Source organism: Manacus vitellinus, unplaced genomic scaffold (genome assembly GCF_001715985.3).
Source record: "Manacus vitellinus isolate BGI_N305 unplaced genomic scaffold, ASM171598v3 scaffold_2_pilon, whole genome shotgun sequence".
In the NCBI taxonomy this organism is placed as follows: Eukaryota; Metazoa; Chordata; class Aves; order Passeriformes; family Pipridae; genus Manacus; species Manacus vitellinus.
In genome coordinates this window covers 15,982,925-16,005,998 of record NW_021940208.1, presented here as the reverse complement: position 1 = coordinate 16,005,998, position 23,074 = coordinate 15,982,925, and the positions used below count along the sequence as shown (strand labels likewise).

Sequence of the window (23,074 nt, the reverse complement as noted above, 5' to 3'; positions counted from 1 at the left end):
TTCCATGGATGGGGTATCCATAACTTCTCTGGGCAACAAGTTCTACTGCCTCACCATCCTCTGAGTAAAGAATTTCTTCCTAGTATCCAATCTAAATCTACCTCCTTTCAGTATAAAGCCATTACCTCTAGTCCTATCAAAAAAAGTCCCTCTCCAACTGTCTTGCAGGCCCCCTTCAGGTGCCTGCAAAGTACTATAAGGTCTCCCTAGAGCCTTCTCTTCTCAAGGCTGAACAACCCCAACTCTCTAGACTGTCTTCACAGGAGAGATGCTCCAGCCCTCTGATTATCTTTATGGCCCTCCTCTGGACACAGCACTCCAGCTGTCTCACGAATTAGGAATGACAGACCAGTGATTTTATTTAACTCTAGTGCTGAACTGCAGTGATGCATTCTAAAAGAAAGCAGCTTAAAAACCCTGGGATCTGATCATCAGAGAAGGTAGAGCTTCCAATGACTTGAATAAAAGCCACATGGTCCTCAGACATCCAGGCCTCTTAACCATCTTCCCTTTTCTCCAATTTAATACATACATACATACATACATATATATATATGTATACACACACACAGAGTTTATTTTAGTGGCTTGAATGTTCTTTAAAAAACAGAGAAAAAGGCCCAATATAGTATAATTTCTGAAACAACATAAAGCAGGCACTTCCAGGGCTGAGCAAGTGCATAATTTTAACTGGAGTCTTCATTAAAAAAAAGTAATACATTCTAGAAAGAAAATGATTGTTGTAAAGGTTCTACAAAGTATTCATAAGAAAGCTATGTAAGATTAGCGCACTGGGAAGACATATTAAAACTTTCCGAACTACATGTTCAAGTCTTAAGTTAATTTTATTTTTAAGTCTAAGATACAAGCTTGTATCACAGAATCATCTCATAGAACGATCTGGGTTGGAAGAGACCTTAAAAGATCATCTAGTTCCAACCCCTCTGCTGTGGGCAGGGGCACTTTGCAGGTTGCTCAAAGTCCCATCCAGCCCGGTCTTGAACACTTCCAGGGACAGGGCATCCACAACTTCTCTGTGCAACCTGTTCCAGTGCCTCACTATCCTCACAGTCAAGAATTTATTCCTAATATCCAATACAAATGTACCTTCCTTCAGCTTAAATCCATTACTCCATGTCCTATCACTGCTTGCCCTTGCAAAAAGTCCTCCAGCCTTTCTACACGTGCCCCCTTTAAATACTGCTATAAGGTCTCCCCAAAAGCTTAATAATGAATATGTAAAAAAAATGAGGCATATAGGAACTTTTAAAACGTAAAAAATAAGCTATTGAAAGTACGCAAAGCAGCAAAATGGCTAAGAGTTGCAGCAACACTGCAAATTTAATTGAGAGCTAAACGTGACTTGAAGACAGAAAACTTTAAAATTACTGGATACTGAAGCTAATCCAGTGAATGACACACAGAATAATTTTATCAATGTGGAAAGATACAGTGATTTTGCAATTCTCAGATTACAGAGTATCAGTTATTCCCAGTTTTATTTATAAAATAAACTTAGTCACAGTGTACTTGACTCCAGTTCAACTCTTACTTTGAACAACTGTAACTTATAGGAGGGGTTTGATTTTTTATGTATGCATGAACTTACCAAGTGGAATGCCTTACTATCTGGTTTAACTTTATGTTTTTCCATATATTTGATAAGGCTGCAGTTGGTATACCTAAAAAAAAAGGAATAAAAGTGACACTTCTAATATGTAAATCATTGATAGTGCCAAACTTTCTTAGTAGCCACAAAACATATTAATAAAAACAGTTTAGTCTCCGTTGCAAATCTGCTAAGCAGGGAAAAACCACAACTACAAACACCAGAGATTGCTTAAAAATCAGACACTACATAAGGCATCTGTTTCCCTCATACGCTTGTAAAAGGCACAGTTTTAACCCACATTTAGACAGCAAACCATCAGTTGGATTTAAACTGCCTGTGGGCAATTTTACTACTATATTATTTGATTCTGTGTATTTCCCAAGACAGTAAAGATGCAGATAAATACTAAACCCATTTGAACATACAGGTTGCTACAAGAAAATTCATTAACTTTTTTGAAGAGGAACTCAAAAATAAGGTTTCTAAATGGTTACAATAGCATGGCAGATGCAAGAAATGCATGTAACTGTACAGCCCCAAATCCTTCAGCATGGAAATCAAGCAACAGGGTGGCATTTTAAGTGCAGGTTTTAGATGCTGTCAATGTGACAGCAAAGCTGAAGGGTATTTTTTTCTTTAGCCTTCATAAGCTACCCCAGACACCAACCCTAAAAATTATACCCACTGTTTGCTGGAAACGGTATAAGGTTACCAGACCCCTTTTATGCAGCTATTACAGAAAAATCATTTCCAGGACCACGGATTTGGGAACAGCTGTGACAAACTGTGCTTTGCCAGCTTCCAAGCTGTGTGGGGTCTTACTGGCATCACCTGTTTCACATCTGCTACCTTACCACTTACAGGCTGTCTCTGGCTACCCCCTTCTAATTCACACCACCTCAACAGGCCAAGTTCACCACTACAAAACAACTTCATTTCTCATTTCACAATCTAAGTCATAACTATTTCATAGTCCTTGTTTGGCATTTACACACAAAAGAACCTGAGCTACAAGAAATTTAGTGTAGGAGAGAGATATGTTTTCTTAAGAAAGCTCAACTCAGACTTACGTGTTTCTCCGGAAATCTTTCATTAAAGTTGAATGTTCGGGCATCTTTTTTATGTCTTCCCAATCTTTATCTGCAAAATCAGTATTAACTTTGGTTTTTCCCTTTTCCACAAGTAAAACAAAGGGTTTCCAAGTATCTCCATAGCCCTTTTTTGTTTTTTTTCAGTCTGCTTCTCTAACCTTGCAGTTACTTATTTCTTTATATTCTTCAGCCCAGATTTCTTCATCACCTTTTCACAAAAAAATCTTACCAACACCTAAGAGGTTCCAGCTGTGTGCTGATTAACTCAAGAACTTGAAAAAACAGATGCCAGCTACAGTGAAAATCACCATACGCCCCAAACACAATACTGATGAAAAACACATCGGGCATTGTGCCTGAACCCTTCAAGACTGTTATTTAACTTATTTAGACACAGTTGCATCTCGGGACAGGAGTACATAAGACTCCAGCAAACGCTGTCTCCTTCTAAGGGATTCTTCATTCTGACAGCTTTTAATTACAGGAAAATATCCAGAGGTGCTTGTGCAAAGTCCTGCTGTCTCAACCGAAAAGAAATCTGTTAGCCAACAAAAAGTTAAGAAAAAGTAAAATTTGCACACTCAAACTGACGATTATTTCATCTTATCTTCTCTGAAGCCAAGGCCAAAATGGATTTAAAAATTAAACAAAAAATTTACTATCAGCACCTAACCTCACACATATTACAGTCTAACTCCTGAAAAGGCTCTATGGGCAAGTAGTTTGGTTCAATTCAGATCTTTACGAAGACTGATCACAACTGAGATTAAAAGTATTGGGTGAACAAATAAATCAGAGATTAATTATTTAATTATTACTTAGTTAAACAAAATGTTCTCCTCTTTCCCAAAGACATGTGAAACTATTTCAAATATAGTGTCAATTAAAAAGCAAAAAAATTGTTGCAACTAAATGAAATATATTTCTTGATAACAACAAAGGATCTTCAAAGGTCAAATGCAGACCATTGGAGAGGATTAATTAAATCAATCAGGGAACAGTAATGAGAGTATCATCTATTTATGTAAGCTATAGAAAATCAATGTAAAACCCAAAAGAAGTAAGAAAAGCATAAAAAGGTAAAATTTTAGGCTAAAAGCAGAAAAGAACAGTGCTGCTTAAAGAAGTAAAACTAAGGAGGATTTTCCAGAAAATAAAAGTACATAATATGCAAAAGAAACATTTCCAAGAATCTCATAGAGCAATACAGAAACAATGAAGTACATACACAAAAAAAGTCAAAGGGAAAAATAACAGCATGTTAAATAACAAAATTCTAGAACCACACAAACATATAGACCACAAAATTCATGTGATAGAAAGAGGAAAATCCACAAGAACAGTCAAGAAAAACATTTTTAACAGTGAATGGACAACAGCAGGGAACACAAGCAGTGAGAAAGATAACCAAAAAGTAAAAATAAGGCCCCTGTTATCCTGACATCTGCAATCATGTGAACCCTAGAAGACGAAGCATTAACTGCGGAGATGCAAGGCAGCCTGTAGAAATACAAGATATAACCAACACTGAGGGGAAAATGCAACAAATTATATCCACAATGTTATTTGTTTTGGTTCATGCAACCAGTTTGTTCTTCTGGTTTGAAATAAAGAAATTTTCTCCACACCACAAGCTTTCTACCAGGGAAAAAAAAAAAATTAAATACCCTCCCTTACTTCCAAATGTTTATTTTAGCATAAAATATTTATGTTTAATTTAGCATAAGTTAAACAACTGCATAATATTCACTAAATGTATATATTTTGCTTTGTTTCATGTAATTATCAGTTGCATTCTACATCTATAATCAGTACCGTTGAAATGCAGAAATACTCCTGATTTTTAATCATCCAGCATTTCAACATAATCTTTTAATAAAACACTGATACTTGCATACACAAAGATAATCCTATCATTAATAATAGGGGAAATACATAATTTGACCATTAGATTCTATATTTATACCTAATGAAATAAAGACTGTGTTTGAACAGCTCTGTTGCTTTGATCAGCTGTCACCTTCATATGCAAAGAAAGCCATACAGATATCTTTCTTTGAAAAGTGGTGATAAAAAAAATACAGTATGTACCTGCAGGAAATCCCATTACATTGAATATTCTGTCCAGCTGGTCATGGTGATAAGGGTTACTAGTTTTGATATCTTCTTGTCGACAATGGAATATTGGCTCTGATGTTAGCAGCTCTGCAAATATACACCCTATGGCCCAAATATCTTTAAAAAAGGAGAACAGAAATTAAAAGAAAAATCAAATTAATCTTCCCGAAAGCATCTGGGTGAGGCAGAATGTTAGGGTTTAGCTTATCAGAGATAAGGTTCCTCCACTGAAAATGTCAAGTTTCTATTGAAGAGATGTAACACTTCCTCAACTTTTTCTTTTAGCTATGGATGGAAATACGGAATTCAGTAACTACATGGGAGCTGAGAGAGCATCATACAAGCTTTTGTTGTTTTTTTTAAAGTGTAGTTACCATTTAACATTGTAAAAAAATTAATCTAGTTAAAAAAAACAGCAAAGGAAACTACTTGGGTATTTGTGGATGCATAAAACACAAAGAAAAGCTAAGCAGCATCTTGGTGCTTCACTGCCACACTGGCCTGGCCAAGATGGGTGTCTTTTGCTGATCAACCACCAGTTTTATATTAAATGACCCAAAATATATAAGCTGAAAAGCCACGATATTGGACTAAACCAAATGCTATTTATAAAACCTTGCAGAGAGTAACAAGAAAATTTCTCCGTGCTCACATACATCACCCTCTTTTTTTTGTAACATTCATTAAAATAAAACCCAAAACCTAGCTTCCACAGCTTTTATGTTTTAACTGTTGCATCCCAATCTTTAAATCAGATAGCCTGCATTTTCCCAGTTGTATTACCGATTTTTTCTAGTATATACAAATGCAATTTTTAACTTAAAGTAATGCTACACTGAACCTTGAATAAACAAGAAAAGGGTCATGAACAAGGACAAAAGCAAATGATGCAGCAAACATAACCCCATTAGTCAGTGTTTCTACACAGTCATTTTTTATCTACACTGAAAAAATTATGTACTGAAGGCTATGACTGCCCATGCAGTTTTCACATGCTGCAAGCAGAAGAAAGTGCCAGTAAAGTGAGGGAACATGCAAATACAATAAAAAAAGCAGTTTAAAGGAACATATAAAGAAATGTATTTGATCTATAAAAGAAACACAGTATTAACAGAGAAGTAAATGAAAATACATTTGAGGTATAAAGATTAGAATTTCTGACAAAAACATCGACACAAGCTCCAAAAAAAAAAAAAAAAAAAAGACTGAGTTCTGAGGAAAGAATACAGAAATGACACAGTACGCTGACATACATCCTCCATGTCTGTGCAAACCAAGTGAAGCATTGCAGGGGAAGTTATCCCCCCAAAAATGGTTGCCAGGCTCTAGCATATCTTTTAAACCAGCCAGCAAAAGAAAAACTTCCCAATCCTTTTCTCTACAGTCTCTCTCCCTTCCATAGCAAAGCTGTTCATACTCAGTAAAGGTGAACCTCCCTCCAGCCTGCTGTTGGGTTGTTCCCTGTCCTACAGCCCCAGCACACAACGGCTCTGGCCATCTGTCATCCATCTTTGAAAAAAACACAGATAGGCTAAAATGCAGCTTGATTTTACAGTTTAGTTTCAGTACTCAATATATTTTCCATTCTGTACATTCCTTATTTCATGTATTTATTACACTAGATAATAACCTCTGCAATAAAACTAATGCACTGTGCCTCACAGTCATCATAACATGAATTCTACTAGCAGTTTAAAGATACATCCATATTTTTATTTAACAGCACTTATGAAAGTCTTGTGTGAAAGCCATATAAACTTAGATTGTATCACAGGGCATTTGGAACCAAAACCCAGAAATATTTCATTCCTATATACAGCCAGAGGCCGCAGTAAACTAAACAACTTGTTAAAGATTAATATTTCTTCAAGAAGCAAGTAACGCACCTTTAACTCAGCAACTGTCCTTTGAATTATTTATCAGTACTTCAGTATTTGGATTCAGATTACATAAAGAACAAAATAGTCAGTTTTCGTCCAATTTACTTACCAATAGCTTTGGTATAATGCCTTGCTCCAAGAAGCAACTCTGGAGCTCGATACCAGAAGGTTACAACTACTGGATCCAAGTCTGCTAAAGGCTTCAGAGGTGAATTAAATAATCGGGCAAAGCCCATGTCAGCTGCAAAATTCAAAGAGAGATGCTTTAAAATTTGAGGAAAACTACCAATTATTTTTTTTTTAAACAAACTGATTGAGTTTACTTGTTAGTGCTACCACCACTGCTAAATAAAGTGCAAACGCGGACTGTAGCAGATATGAACTCTGTGAGCAGATTTTTCTTAAAGCTTTTGTAGAAGTTACTGGATGGCATAATCTACAAAGTATATAATTATAAATCATTACTAAGCCATTTAGAATGAAGAATTAACCATTGTTCTGAAGAAGTGCATCAACTCACTTCTTAGGACACTGGTAAATCCTGACTCATTTTACTGATACTCTCTGGTAAAATACTCTGTTATTATAGGATGGTTCTTCAAAAAGCAGTTTTTAAAGTGAGCAAAATGCAGGTTCTGCAAAGGTTAGAATGATTTATAATACATACATGCACATGACAAAAGCTTCCTCCTCATGAAGTTAGCTGTAGCAAGACTTCCTTCACACAAAACCAGCAACTAAGCCTACAGCATCTGCCTCCCCGCTGATTTTCTGTCAAGATGTATTTCCAGTATCAATATACCAGCACTGAATACCATTTAGGCTATAATTTTAAAATTCTGGTTGTGGGCACTATATCATTAAAAACTACTTTTTAGAATTGGCATTATACAACTGCCTAGAAAGCTGTCTGAACTATCAAATATAAGTCTTACAGGAAAAAATGGGCAGAGACTAAAACACGCAGCTTCTCCCACCAGGTCTCTTTCCCAACCCACCACTCCCCAAACCCCAAGACAGAGGGACTCTGCGGTGTAGGGATATTCATATGCTGAGAAAGACTCAAATGAAATGAGATGAGTAGCCATTCCGAGGGAAAAGGACCTACATGAGGGAAAACTGTAGTGTAAATATGGGTCTAACTTGACTACAGAATTCTTCATTATTTTTCATATGCATTCCTATTTATGATTGCTTTAATGCATTTAAAAAGAGAAACATTTTACCGTTTTCTACACTGAAATATCAATTACTCAAAATTGATCAAGTCACTAATAACTATGAATAATAAGGAAAATTGTTGGCAGAAAGTGAATTTATGACTCAGAATGACACAAAAAGCCTATGAAATTATTTTAAGTTATGTATTTTTTAGAAAAATTAGTTACACTGGAAAAGTGGAAGCCCTTGGTATGGGTATAACTTCTGCATTCTTTTACTGCTGTGGCAATATCTTTAGAAAATAAGAAACAAAAATTCTACATTTTGATAACACACTTAGAAATCCAGGGATCCCCTCCCTCTTCCCCCACTGGGAATGGATGGCTCAGAGGACTGGCGGCCCAATACAGAATCTTTCATCTGTCCATTAACAGAGTGACTTAATTTAGTTGTTTTCTAAGTTATTCCCAAATTAATTCAAAGTTATAAGCTAAGAAATAAATGGGTGGTCTACATGAAATTACTAGCAAGCAGTTGTGTACAGCAATTATCACCACCACTGTCAGAAGTGAACATGCCCAGAGGATGACCTACATTCTCTGTTTTGGAAGCAACTGCTCAATGAAGAATAAGGTAACATGAAGGAATTCTCCCTTCTGCTGTCCATGCTGTGCCTGTTTTCTGTGCAGAAGACTTCAAACCCTACTGTCAACCTTAAAGCTTGGAAGGGCATTAAAAACTTTCAGGGTAGGATCTGCAGAAGCATTCAGCCCTAGCCCATCTGCTCCCTGAGTTTCAAAGGGCAAGGGAAGGACTAGAGCAGCACTGAATGCTCCAAGAAAATCCTACCCTGAATTATTATACTGGTGATTAACAATATAGTTCAGATAAACAAAACACTAAGAGAACAGAGCAACAATGCAGAAGAATAATCTCATAAAAGAAAGCCAGAGGGAAGTGAAAAAGATGAACTAGCTTTAGAAAACCCTTCCAAACAAGGCTGCCTTACCATAACAAATGTAAGCAGGCTGTGCATTAGCAGCCTGCTGTCACAGCACTGCCACGATAATGCACAGCCCGCTACAGTTTATTACTGTTAGACTACTGTTAATTTTTGTTTACGTATTTAATTTAAAACAATTGAAGTTCTATAAATTATCCTCTCACTCCAAACACTAACTCCCACCACAAAATGTTACAATAGTGGGAAAACATTGGGTCTTTCCTTCCCTGGTAAATCCCAGGTTGAGCATTTAGCAGGAGTTCTCACTAAGCATTTTGGGTGGATTACTGTGTTTTCTCAACTTTTAAGATCCCTTTGTCTACCTCCAAGGGACTTGCCTACTCTTTCAAGAATATTTTGTAGTCTAAATGACAACTTTGATTCCATTAAAAAACATTTAAGCTTTGTAGCAATGAGTAGTTCCCTATTTAGATTTTTATAAGCAGCAGCAAAGTAATGTCATGGCATTACAGAGGTAAATGGAGGAAATTTTAAAATCCCCTTTCTTTCTCCTCCTTTCCCCCTAGCTAGTTGTCATCTTTTATTCCCACATCAAAATCCCCCACCCCACACAAACACCCACTTAAACAAAATATAATGACATTTTCCACGTTTTATTGATGAGGCTACAGCATTTCATCGTCAGAACTGGTGCATGGGGCTAATATCATGAAGTCAGTCACTCAGAAAACAGCATTTGGGCAATGTGCCCAGGCATATACTAGTATTACAGTGACTACTTTAGGTGGTACAACTGCACTTTCAGAACATTCTAACTTAAATGCTACACTGGGACTTATCAAAGATATAAACATACCAATTTTTACTCTTCCTCGCTCAGGACCTTCACCCATAACTAAAATATTAGCAGGTTTCTGTGGAAAAAAAAATAAATATACAATACATATACCACGATAAACCTAAACATTAGTCTCTGAAAAGTTAGTTAAGGTTTGTTTTCCAGTTTTAAACCAATTTCGTTTTGATAAAAATGCCAAGTTTCTCTGTCCCGGTAAAGCTGTGCAAGGATCCAGACACAGGCTCTCCCTGACTCCATCTTCCTTGCGTTTCCTTTCGCTGTTGCTGTGCTCCAGCACCATGTTCCCTCACTGACACCCTGGTGTCTGTCCTCAACCTGCATGAGCTGGCAGCTGCCAAGCTGCTGACATTTCTACCCAAATTGCCATAGATCCTTTGGCGAGAGGCAGTACCACTGCTGTCCACCACCCCAGCACAGGGATGGGAAACCAGCTCTACAGCTGCCCAGGCTTATTAGGCACATTTGCAGACACATTTTACATAAAAAATATGCAAGTGAGATACAGATGAAACATTACCATATCACTTAATATCGGAGAGAAAAATGATCTAATTATTCCTATTTACAAGTGTCCTGTGTACAATTTACCAATTCACGTAGCTGCAAAACTGGAAAGCATTGCCTTTACATTATTTTTCTCTCCATCTTCTCTTTCTTTGTTTTACTATCGAGGTGAGTTAAAGAATTGAACTAGAGCTCAGTTGGTTTGAAACATAATTAACTCCATAATCCTGTATTTCCTGTTGTCCTGCTTCTTGTAATCCATTCTTGGTATCTGCAGTCAAAAGATTCCTCAAATGCTAATGTTTATATAATGAAACCTGCAGTGCTTATTTTGAGGGGAAAAAAGTAAGGAAACTCACAACTAAAGCTGATAATCTATGCCAGACTTGCTCTCAAATAGAGTGATTTAGATACCCTTCGTTCTGTAAATCCTGGACAAAACAGGGGCTCCTATTCAGGTGTGACCTGTAAAAATTATAAGGCTGAGTTACAGCTCTTGTCTTGCTTTCCCAGTTTAAACTGATCTAAGGAAAAGAGTATTCCACCAAAACAGTTTAGACTACCTAAAAGTTAACATAACAAATCCCAATATCTTAGTGTGATTTACTGAACACATTCTAGGCAATTCCCAAGCCCTTCCTGAATCTATCAGGCTCTGTTGTAAACACATGCAAAGAGGTAAAAGATCACAATTTGATAAGTAATAAGTAATTCACATTGTGTAAAACAGGTACAAAAAATTAGTAATCCAGAAAAAAATTTCCTTGAGAAACATAATTACTGTTGTTTATGAAAGGCTCCAAAGTGGATTTCTGTAACTCTACAATTCGTGTACAAAATACGTAAAAGGAATCTGAGGTGTTGCGTTTCTGAGAGCAGGTTAAAGATGGAAGAAAATATTATAGCTTGACTGTGATCAAAAGAGGTAAGATATATCCCATTGTCTTCCAACAGCAATAACAGATCCAACTTGTGCTGTATTAAGCTCAGTGATTTGCAGAAGAAATTGTCCCCCATACCACCACCCTCCCCGTTTCTATTTTGTTTTTTAATAAAGGCATACATTCCAGGTAAATACTGCTTCAACATCAAAAAAATGCAGTAGGTGGGCACACAGCTCTCAAAGCACTCCATTTAGATTGTTTCCACAAAAGTTCTAGAAATAAACAAGCAGCGTACATCTTTAAATTCAGAGTTAACGCTGAACTTTGTAGCAATTCAATCCGTTAGGTAAGAAACACACCATTTCACCACATAAGACTTTCTACTGTTACACTGTGACTCAAAGAACAAAACCATACCTTTCTCAAAATGTGCTTCAATATAAACAGGGTGCTAATAAGCTACATGCCTAATTAATATTTTTTGAGTAGAGTTAATGACACATTACACAGGCACTAAAATTTTTCAGATATATAATACATCGACCTAAAGCATCATTTTTCCCCCTGCAAATTCACAAGTTGATAATATTCTACAAAAATGCTTGTAACATCCCCATGGTGTTTTCACCTTAAGATATTTTACTGTTTGGATTTTGATAAGGACAAGGAGCCCTATTCACACAAAGACTCCATTATACCAGATGGCTAATCAACACAGCACTGGGTAACAATTCCTGCACCGAAGATCTTCTACCCTAAGTTCAAGGTAGGTAGAGATGAGAAGAGAAAGTACAATGAGATAAGACAGTACTGGTTAGCAAAATAAGTATCAACACCCTGACTCACGCTCAAGATTTCAGGAGTTACAGAACCTGTTTAACAACAGAGACAATTTAGAAATCCGTGTAGGAGCATTCTAAAGCTGCAAAATGAAAAACACCCCTCAGTTGTTCTGGAATAACCATTCACAGCAGTTCACCTTTTTTTCTAGAGTCAAAGGTCCTTCACTTAAACAGCTCTGTTTGGAACAGAAGATTCTTCCTACAGACAAAAATATTTATATAGTCATACCACTGTAAAAATACAGCATCACATTTAAAAAAATTAAATTTTAAATAAGATGTCTTATTAGGAAGGTTCCCATTTCTAATATCATTGCATGAGTAGCCTGGAACAACATTTTTGGTTGAAAGAATTTTCCAAACAAGACCATTCAATTTAAATGCACATATGCATTTTGAGGAATCCCTGAAAAACACTGAAGTTCACTAACAGAAGTCAATATATGGGTCAGGGATCCTTATTAAGTATCTTTTACTCTAATCTGTCATCTGGAAAAAAAAAAACCAAAACCAACAACTCACAGATTTTGGGCAACTCATTACACATTAGAAACTTATTTGCAAAAAAAAATAAGCAGAAAGAGAAGAGAGAAATCTGGATAAGCATTAGTTTAATTTGTTAATTTTCAATTAAAATTTAATTATTCAGAAAAAATGAAAGCTGAAATAGCTTATTCAAATTACTTGGGCTGAACAAGTGAAGAAAAATCTTTCAGCAATTTTTATACTCTGTTCTGAAAACACACTAAGACAGCTATCTTTTTTTTTTATAACTACAAATAATCAACTTGAAGTCACTCATTTTTGTTCTAATAGAGGGATCTTTAGTTTTGCCATTAAGTAAAATAATTTGCTCATGCCAAACAAATGCAAATGAAAAACCTGTTATAATCATAAACCAAATGTGAAAAGCCATGCAGCAATTTACAGCTGTAACTTCAGAGACTAACAAGTTTCTGGCAACCCCACAGAACTACACTTCAGAAAAATCACCCTTCCTTTCCCAAACCTCACCTCAACAGCAGGGGAAGAATTCACTTTCATGAATGAATTCTTGTGACCATAGCACAGCACTAAATTTTATCTGGCTTTGTAGGATGCTTTGTTGCGATACCTGGACAAATCCTAATCTTGTGCATTTAATCACTATTACTATCGATGAGAGAAAAAAGATCCTCACTGAATCATTTTTAGGTGCTTCTAATTTAATCATTATTTGCAAAGTGTAAAAAGAAATCCTAAGAAGCAAGCTAATTTCGAACAAAGGACATAAAAACCCACAGGCTACAGCAGGAACTTCAGGCATTCATCTTCATCCATCTGCCTGACCTGACGCGATACCACTCTCTCTTCACTCTGATCCTGAAGTCCCTGGTGATGAAGGTTGCACAATTCCCAGGCAATCTATCCTCTTTCATTCTTCTCCACTGCACTGTCTTTCCTTTCCTTCTCACACAACAGACAAGGTTACTCTCATTGCCTCTTCTACATCAGCAGAAGGAGCAGACAGCCCCTCCTTCACTGCAAGAACTTCTTACACTTTCCAAGACAAACCTCTCTCTTCAGTCCTATCACCAAGATTAAAAAAAACCCAAACACGTGAACTCATGCCTGCTCCGTGTTTCCTAGTTGGTTATTTTTTTCTGGATGTATGATCATTCTGGTGGATTCCCTTTAGCTGTTCTGCCTTGGGTCACCTATTTATTTCAACTCAAGTGCTCCAAATTACACACTGCTCCTGTTGAAGCTTCACTAATGCTAAATGCAGTAGAGGGATTGTTTTACATACCTTGCACAGTATCTTCCACTTTATATGATCCTTATATGATATTTATATGAGTGAGGTATCCTGCCTCACTCTGTAAGACTATTGACTCATGTTAAGGTTACCAGCCATGCATTTTCTTCACATCTTTTCTGCAGGACTGCTACTTAGAACGAACATTGCAGTCACACACTGCTGCTTAACATACGCTGAAAATGTTTGTGTACATTCACAGAGAGGAAACTCAAGACTTCAAAACTTACTTATCTAAATTTCTATTTTGAAGGTAAAAATGCAAACAAAATGAAAATTATACCAGTCTGTCTTGATGAGATGTGACCAAAAAAAAACCAAACAAAACCACCACCATCACCACCACAACAAAAAAAAACAAAACAAAAAAACAAAACAAAACAAACAAAAAAAAGCCTCACCACCAAAACCATCATTCCTGTTGCTCAGAGCAAGTTATTGATAGGAGCAGGAGATGATTATTTATTCTGTGTTTGCATACTAGATGTCTGGAAGTCACAGAACATTGTCTCATGCTCCAGAAAAAGTACTTTGCTGCTGAGTCCTCCTCTAACTACACTTTACTCATCAAAGCAACGAGGAAAAAATGCGCCTTTTCAGACAGCTTAGCCATTGCGATCTTTGATTCTTAGTACTTTTAGCATCAAACCAGGTCTGCAGGAACTATTGATCTACATATTTTTGCTACTAGTCTGTTTCTGAAATTGGTAATTTTCAAAGACTGATTTTAAACATAGCTATTGGTGACTAATACAAATTCCTTTGAATTGTGTATTATATTATTATTATAACGTAGATAGATGCTACCTCCTCCCCACCCCTATTATTAACTCTTTGCAGCAGTCTATGTATATTTATGAACAGACTCATACTCTTTACACCTGCATTTTAATGCACCTTTTAACAACGTTTTAGTATCATCCTTACTAATTTTCATTTGGATAATTCAATACTTATGAGTTTGACTACTAAAATATTAGTCCGCAGAGGATTCACAGTGATGGGGTGAGTCACACCAGTGACTTTTGTTAACCACTGCTATTTGTGCATCATTAATGGCTGTGCCACCAATATTCAGAACTGGCCATGCCATCCATTTCTACCTGTGACAAGGTAACTGATAGAAGTGTAACATTCCTTTTCAGTTTAAAAAAAAAAGTAGTTTAACTTGAAAAATGCTAAGCAAAGGGCTTTTATCCCTAAAATGTTTTGCTTTTGCAATCATGACCTCAATGATTCTATTAAGATTTATATTTAATGACTTCTTTATATTTTAGATTTCAAAGTATTAAACAATACAGGAACAGAATCAAAAACACAACCTTACAATCATACCAAATCAAAACTGAACTTCTTCAATTGCATGTGACCAAGTGCCTGAGAAGTATGAAACACAAATAAGTTAAAAATGTCTAGCTGTGAAATTCATAATTCAATGGCACAGAAAAAAATAATCAAAAAGGTTTAGAAAGACAACTGCAAGGGCTTAGCAAAATGTAGCCTGCTTAAAAGAGCACTTTTGTGGCATAGCAGTAGAAAGTTTAATATATTGTTGTGGTTTATCACTTCCCAGTTAAGTCCTCGGATAAGAAGAGCTGTGAAGCAAAACCTACTAGGCTTCGGTCTATGACCAACAACACATTCAGTGTTCATGCTTCTTTAAGTACATCTCTAATAACCTTGCTGATCTTCAAGCAGTCATAACACACACCAAAATAGTTCCTTATTATCAAGGTGGGATGCTCCCTTATTGCATTCTTAGGGACTGGAACTGTCTTTTTGGAATATTTTCTGATTGAAGAAAATAATCCATTTTCCTTCCACTTTGAAAAAAACTGACTACTTCAATGCTAAACAGCACTCTCTCACAATAACAGTGTCAATACATCCTCATTCAAGTGATAGTATCAGCACTTTTCTGAAGTTAATTTCTTTCCTTGAATTCAAAGATGTGTATTCGCAATCAAGATAATTTCTGTTTAATCTATTAACTGATTTGGGGCTTTAAAATAAATTATAATCAAAAGACCAGCACAACCACTGGTGAAAACAATGGCTCCACAGAACTCAACAGGTATTAAATCTAATCATCAAAACACTTTTTTATTACAGAACACATTAATTGTGAAAAGCACTGGAAAATTAAGAAAACCTATTTTAATGTAATACTTCCTGCAATTATTTTCCTATAAAGAACATCCCAGAGCTGTTTAAAATAAATAAATCAAGCATCTAAATAAAATTCTCATTAAAACCTGGAGTCGTTAAAATAATCAGTAACAGCCAAACAAAAACAAAACTCTAAATTATCAAAGCACACATGCTCAAAAATTTTAAAAGTACAGGAAGTGTTTGGCAAGATAAAAGGATGCTGTATCTATGCCAGGGAGGCCTTCTGCTACTTACCATCAACTGTATTTTATCTCTGTTTCAGTCTGATAAAAGCTGCTGGTCTCACTATTACATTTTTATGCACTGAACACAGTCCAAAAATTTCCTTTCAAAGCCTGTACACCACCTAATAGATAGGTTTTTCTATCACTTTCATTGGATCTGAATTCAAGTTGAAAATAAAAAAAATTAATTACATTTCTCAGGACATCAGGACAAGCTGCAGGGCATGACTTTCTGTATTAAGTCTCCAAGAAAGGAAAGGTGGGTATCATAGGCCAAAAATACTATTATAGCAGGAAAATCTAACAAGTCAAATATCATTAACACATCAGTCAAAAGTGTAGTAACAAACTTTACACACTGAAACAATCAATCTTGAAGAAATATATTTCCTAAGGGTTTTGCTAAAGCACCAGATGTCAGGATGACTCTGGATGCTGTGGACACATCAGATGCAAGAGCAGAGCGTGCTCTGAAACTGGTTTTTAGGTACTATGTTATTCCACATATAATTCCAACTCCCTTTTATATTTAGAGTTCTGCCTCACAAGCAGGGATTTTGAATGGGAAATAGAAACACTGAGTACCATTTTTACTCATTAATTTTGTTGGAGCAGTTTCCACAGGTTGACAAATATTCAGTAGTACTGTAATGTCATACATCCCAATCCTTTCACACAAAGGCAGAAAATTGCCTTATTTACTCCTTGGATTGCATGCAGTTGTGGTAACTCATACCATTTTCCTTAACAGCCCTATTTTATTGTTTTTCATTTTAATAATACTCTCATTGCTTCCATATCACCCTATTTGTATTGACTAACACAACTCCTCCTGTTCTGGATTAAGAAAAAATAACAAAGGTGAAAAGCCTATGTATTAGTATGCACTTTCCAGTGGTTGTATGGGCTTTCTGTTTACCCGTTAAAGCAACTTTGTATTTCAAACAACACCTTAAAGATTGTGTTTTGTGTCACTCATGTTAAGAGCAAGACATGAAGTTGGGAGTTCATAAAGAACGAGTTTTTTATAAGTTTATATAAGTTTGTCCTATTTATAAGGTTATTTTAAAACTGCTTAAATTTCATCAAATGGCTGTTTTCTTATAATCTTTTCCTCTACGAGTATAAATCATACAAAACACAGCATTTTCTTTCTACAGCAGACTGCAGTAAAAGCATTTACTATGGCTCCTTCCTGTATTTTGAACAATTTATATTCCTCTCTCTCACAGCATTTTATGTGTTAACTTGTTTGACACAATCTTAAGGTATTTAGCAGTTAAAAAAAAAAAACAAAACTAAACTGCAAACTGCATCTGTTTCTAAAATCATACTCTAGGGTTTTTTAAATCCTACTGCAGAGATTTTATTGACTAAGCTTACTTCAAAGGTAGATTTGTGATGAAAGAGCTTCCAGTCCCCCATACCTCTCTCAGGTCAGAACCACAAGTTATGCTGATGCTTTTTCTGTCTGGCTAGTACAGCTCATCACCTTAGTGGCAGAAATTCCATCTGAAGTTTCTACAATGCCTTTCCCCTGTAGAAGTCTTACCTCTAAATGTATTTATCTAAATGGATATGAGTTATTGCAGCCACTTTACCTGTAATTACTGCATGGCAATGCACTGAGATGACTTGAGCTAACCTTCAAACAGTGAAGGATTACCTACATTACTCTTTCAAGCACCAGAATTAGTTATTTGGCCATCTTGGAAAGCCAGCACATGAAAAAAAACAGGCTAATAATGGAAGAACAAGTTCATAGTTACAGAAAACAAAGAGATCTACTATAGTCCTCCCATGAGCTAATGTCTTTGCATCGTCAAACGTGTCATATATATACAGGGAGATAGATAGAAAAATTATCTATGTAGCAGGTATCCATCTATGAATGATATTCCTCAATATTACTTACATGACACCCATATAGTTTTCATTACATTATTCTACTTTAGTTATCAATCTACTCAAATGCCTTGGAATTTAAATTGAAGTATTTCTAAGCCTAAAAAAAGTAATAGCAAAAGCACTTTACCAGTTGGCTCTGGTGCAACTCTCAATGCATTTCTCCCACAACACATACCCTCCCTCCTGTATCTGACATCTATTTCTCATGAAATTTGGTCTGTTTTGATATCCTATCTTTTTACCAAATGTACCTGAATTTTGCTAACAGATACAAAGGTTACTTGGGGGAAAGTAACAAAGAACCAGCTTGCCCAGGTGACCTTTGTCTCCTTAAGCAGCTACACAGTATCAACACATCAAAATAATGGGGTTTTTTCCTTGTAAAAACAGAACTTGCTTTTTTTTTAAACTATTTTTTCCTAGAGACTGTAAAAGCAATGCTATTACTTTGCATATCTAGAACTCTAAAGCACCACCTTGTTTCCAGTTCACAAGTCAATATGCAATATGAGGACACTTGTGTTTCTGGTGCTGTTATTAAACATATATTCCACCAGACAAGGACAAACTTCCCAAAGGCACAGAAGAGGTCTGCATTGACTTCATATCCTGTAAGGTAAAGATACAAGTGGTTATAAAGATCAGTCCTGAAACATTGGATCTAGTCCTGAAGGACTCCAGGGAAACAAGGAGAGAGAAAACAAAAGCAGTACTCTTCACATTTATAGTGTTTATATTAATATAAAGAAAAACTACAAGTTACTTTCAGATTCAAATTTGTAGTTCCCCTTTTAAAATAGCTCTTCACTGCCTGTTAATCTGTCTAGGATTACTGGTTAAAATTATTTGATTTACAATGATGTAGAAATGTCAGGGAAAAAATACTCCACTTCCATTGCTTCTTGTGTCTGACAGTTCTACAGCAGATAAGGTAAAAATATATCACTAAAACATCAATAATCATGTAATGCAACTTCATGTCTACAAATACTAATCTGTGTTGCATTTGTATGTCCCTAAGACATGTGGTGGCAGTTCAATAGAAGTTTACACTGATTACAGAACTCCAAATTCAGAAACTCTATTTGTATTTTCTCCAGGCAATAACAGTCTCAGAGTAATTCTGCCTAGGTTTGGTCACATTATTGAATTGGTAAATTAACAAAGCTCCTCTTATAATACATATATTGCTCTCCCTTGACCTCCTCTTTAAACTTTGGACAAAGATTGTATTTACTGTAGTTTCAAAACAAGATATACTCACTAATAGAGCAAAAAATAGTTGCCAGTATTATTGCCAGCTGTAAACATGAAGGTTGTGAGACTTCATGTTTTATCACCACAGAGGATTAATTATTTTGAGGATGGTTTATGGAAAAGAAATACTGAGCTAAAAATCAGAAACCCCAAATTTAGGTTCCACCAGACAAAGCATAAGTCAGTACCCCAGACAAACTGATACAGTCAGATCTTTTGGAAACACCTGTAGAAGATAATAAAAGGCTACAAAAAAATTACAAATAAGGTTGGACTCAACAATCAGGTAAACGGGGCTTTGAACAAAAGCAGTAGTCTAAGAGAAGTGGATTTGAAAAATACATACCTGAAATAGAGATTTCTGACCTTTCCTTGCACCTTACTTTCATTTGAATCAACTTAAGAAATGAGCTTTTCACTTGGAAATCAGAAAAATACCCACCAAATGTTCCCCTATTCAGCACTCCATCTTATTATTAATTTGAAACTAACAGCACTGTGTGGTTAAATATTATCAAGATTTTTAGGACATTTTGCTAAACACCAGTTGTTTGGATAAAAATTTTCAGGTGTTTTCTGTTGATCTCACATATTATGTAAATCTTTGAGTTTATAGTATCCTTTCACTATCCTTACTTAAAACTTGTTAAATGGCCTTGCATTTCCTTATAAGAGATCTAAGGTTAAAGATGATCCATCTATAAAAAGCTATGAAAGAGTACATTCATATTCAGGAATTGCTTGAATGGATGTGCCCTGTGAACTATAAAAAACAAACCCAAAACTTTTCACTATCTTTAAAGACTGACAATTTACAAAATCACCAGGAAGCCTTGCAATGAAGACTAAATATTGTGTTTTCATTTATATTTTCCATTGGATTCCAGTACTTAGCACCTCCAGCTAAGAATAAAAGATATAGGGCTAATCCAATAAAAGTCTAAAAATACGAATCTCTGTAACACTTTAATCCTATAGAATTGACAGGTTTTTTAATATCTTTAGGTATCTCTTTCTAGAGACACTCGTGTTACACAAGTGTTTCATACCAAAGTCCATAACAACTGATGATCCCGTAGAAGTATATCTTTCATTTTTTGACCACACAGCTTCCAAAAAAACTTTTGGTGATACATCACCTTTTTTCTTCAGGAAAAGAAAATGGCACCACATCCTCCCCCTCATCATACTACTGTCAAGATACATTGCAAAAATGTCTTCCTTTGCTGCAAAGTATTCCACTGCGGTCTTCACATTGTTACTTATTCCATATGAGCTATTTGATCTTTCATATTCATCTTACACTTGTTCCCTCATAGCTCCCCATCCCCTTGGTTTCTCTTCTATTATTTGTCATGAGCTGGATTTTAGACTTTGAAAAAACAGTAAGTTTTCAAGACAGATCAAATGATGAAGATATAACACATTCACAGAATGACTGAGGTTGGAAGGCACCTCTGGATATCATCTGCCAACTTGTTGAGGGTGTGTTTTCTCTCTTTGTTCACATCACTGACGATGATGTTAAACAGCACTGGTCTCAGTATCAACCCTTGGGACACCGCTCTAGTGACTGGTGTCCAGCTCAATTCCATGGCACTGATCCTTTGAGCCCATCAACTCAGTCAGTTCTCAATCCACTTCACTGTGCATTTCCTAGTCTCTACTTCATTGGTTTGTCTACAAGGATGTACAGGATGCAGAGTTGAAAGTCTTACTAAAGGAAGCTATATCCACTGCTGTTATGCCATCCATCAAGCTAGTCACTGAAGGCTTTCAGGTTGGTGAACCACGGTTTCCCCTTCATAAAAATCCATGTTGACTACTCCCAATCACCTTCATATCTTTCAGATGCTTGCAAATGCCTTCCAGGAGGATTTGATCCATCACCTTCCCAATGATCAAGGCAAGAGTGATTGACTGGCGTGTAATTTCCCAGATTCTCCTTGAAGACAGGAGTGACATTTCCTTTTTTCCCCACAGGTACATCCCCTTCCTTATGGCTATGACCTTTCAAAGAAAGTGGTCTCACAATGACTTGCATACATGAATATGAAGCACATTATTTTATGTATCTCTATAGGCTTCTCTATGGTAAACTCAAAGATCTCTACACAAACTCACACATCTCTCTGTACTTTTCTAACTGGAAGGTTGGTAGTACTGCAGCAATATGCTCCACTTCTACTTTTAAATCTGCATTTCTATAAAGTTGACAGACATTATTCAGTCAAAAGTTTGACCCAAGAGGCTATTTCTTTCAAGTTTTTTGGGTTGTTTTCCTTTTTTTGGTAGTTTCTCTCTTTTTTTTTTTTAATCACTGGTACGAGCACCAAATACTTAAATTTTGCAATCTCCTGTGATCCATTTCTATATTTGGATTAGTTACTCGCTTGAAAGTTTAATCTAAGACAAAGAAAATACTAAGAAAAGCAGGCAAGGGAGTAGTCATGTTCCCCATAAATAGAAGCATTAAGGTACACTAGATATTATTTTAACTAGAGAACATTTAGAATTATAGTAAACTACAACTCGGAGAAGAGCACGTAATTGTAAGCATATGCAAGAAAACAAGGTTCTGCCAGACACACTGTTCTTTTGTGATCTCATGAAAGCGCACACCTAATGAAAAACACCTTGCAAACAAAAATCCTGGGAAATATAACAGCTGACAACCAAAAGAGTGATTGGACTTGGACTGGGCTTTTTTTTTTTTTTCTCCTCTGAAAGAAAATCACTACCAAGTCATTATAATGCCTTTCCGGAAACGATGCCTATTACCTGTTGATATACTTAAACAGAGTAGAAAACCACTCTGCTTTTAAAAGCTGCAAACTTCTTTCTAGTAATGTGCACAGCTTTTCCTATTAATTCTTTCTTCTTTTTAAGCATTTAGGTTCGTTCCTTCAAATGACCGCAGATTTGGAAGCTCTACAGCAAGACCAAAGGGCATTCCTGTATTTCTGAAGCCATCATTGAATATTGATGAGGGAGAAATCCTTGGATTCTAAAGCTCTAATGGGGAAAACGGTAAGCTGCTAGGGTAAAAATTCCACGTATTTAACTTTGCCTAATGCACACAATTAAGTGATTCACCTTCCAGAGCTTGAAAAGTAATTAAGATTTTGTCTACAAAAAAACCCCACAAAACCACTCCGGCAGTGGCTTCTCCTCACTGATTAGAACATTTCTAATCCCAAACCTGGCAGCAGGTATCCTTGGGAAGAGTCCAGGTGCCAGGAAGTTATGTTCCAACTATAATAAAGCTTAACTACCTCAAAGCAGCAGTTTAGCTGAGCTACACACTAGAACGCATTCACTAGCGGTATCCTGTGCTAGTTTGCAAATGTTCACCTCCACAGAGACACAATCCCAGACCAACTAGGACCCAGATGTTATTGACAAAGGTTTACAAACTGTCATTCCTTTGGCAAGATACAGGAGGAGGGGAACAGGAAGCAGGAGCCCAACACTGTGTTAACCCCTCTTCCATACCTGGCTTGCCAAGTGGCAATTCATCTGTTCAACACCCACTCACAACCCCACATAAAGAAATGGGCCAGAGAATGTAGTCTGAAGATTTAGAAACAAAAATAATTTTATCCTAGTGTCCCAGCTGCAGTACTATAAGTAAGACCTGTGAGATTTCCTCTGTGGTTTTTTGTTTGTAGTTTTTTTTGGGGGGTGGTGGTATGCTTTTAAGCATTGCTGCACCATGGAAGTACTTCAAATAGTTTAGATGCAAATTCTATTATTAATGTAAATTGCAGACTAATCTTACTGTCAGTGACCACACATGT

General features: G+C 36.2%; 1 protein-coding gene across 3 annotated transcripts in view; it reads right to left on the bottom strand.

Moving 5' to 3' along the window:
- The window catches only part of CDK8 (cyclin dependent kinase 8), a 49,720-nt gene that overhangs the window by 8,094 nt on the left and 18,552 nt on the right, over positions 1-23,074 (bottom strand). For 2 of the 3 annotated variants that reach the window (XM_025894960.2, XM_025894961.2), the window contains exons 3-7: positions 9,683-9,740; positions 6,811-6,942; positions 4,795-4,938; positions 2,683-2,752; positions 1,610-1,682 (exon numbers count right to left, since the gene is read on the bottom strand). In XM_025894960.2, coding sequence (XP_025750745.1) covers positions 1,610-1,682; positions 2,683-2,752; positions 4,795-4,938; positions 6,811-6,942; positions 9,683-9,740 — 477 coding nt within the window. The remainder of the gene's footprint in view (positions 1-1,609; positions 1,683-2,682; positions 2,753-4,794; positions 4,939-6,810; positions 6,943-9,682; positions 9,741-23,074) is intronic. The other variant, XM_025894962.2, reaches the window with a different exon arrangement.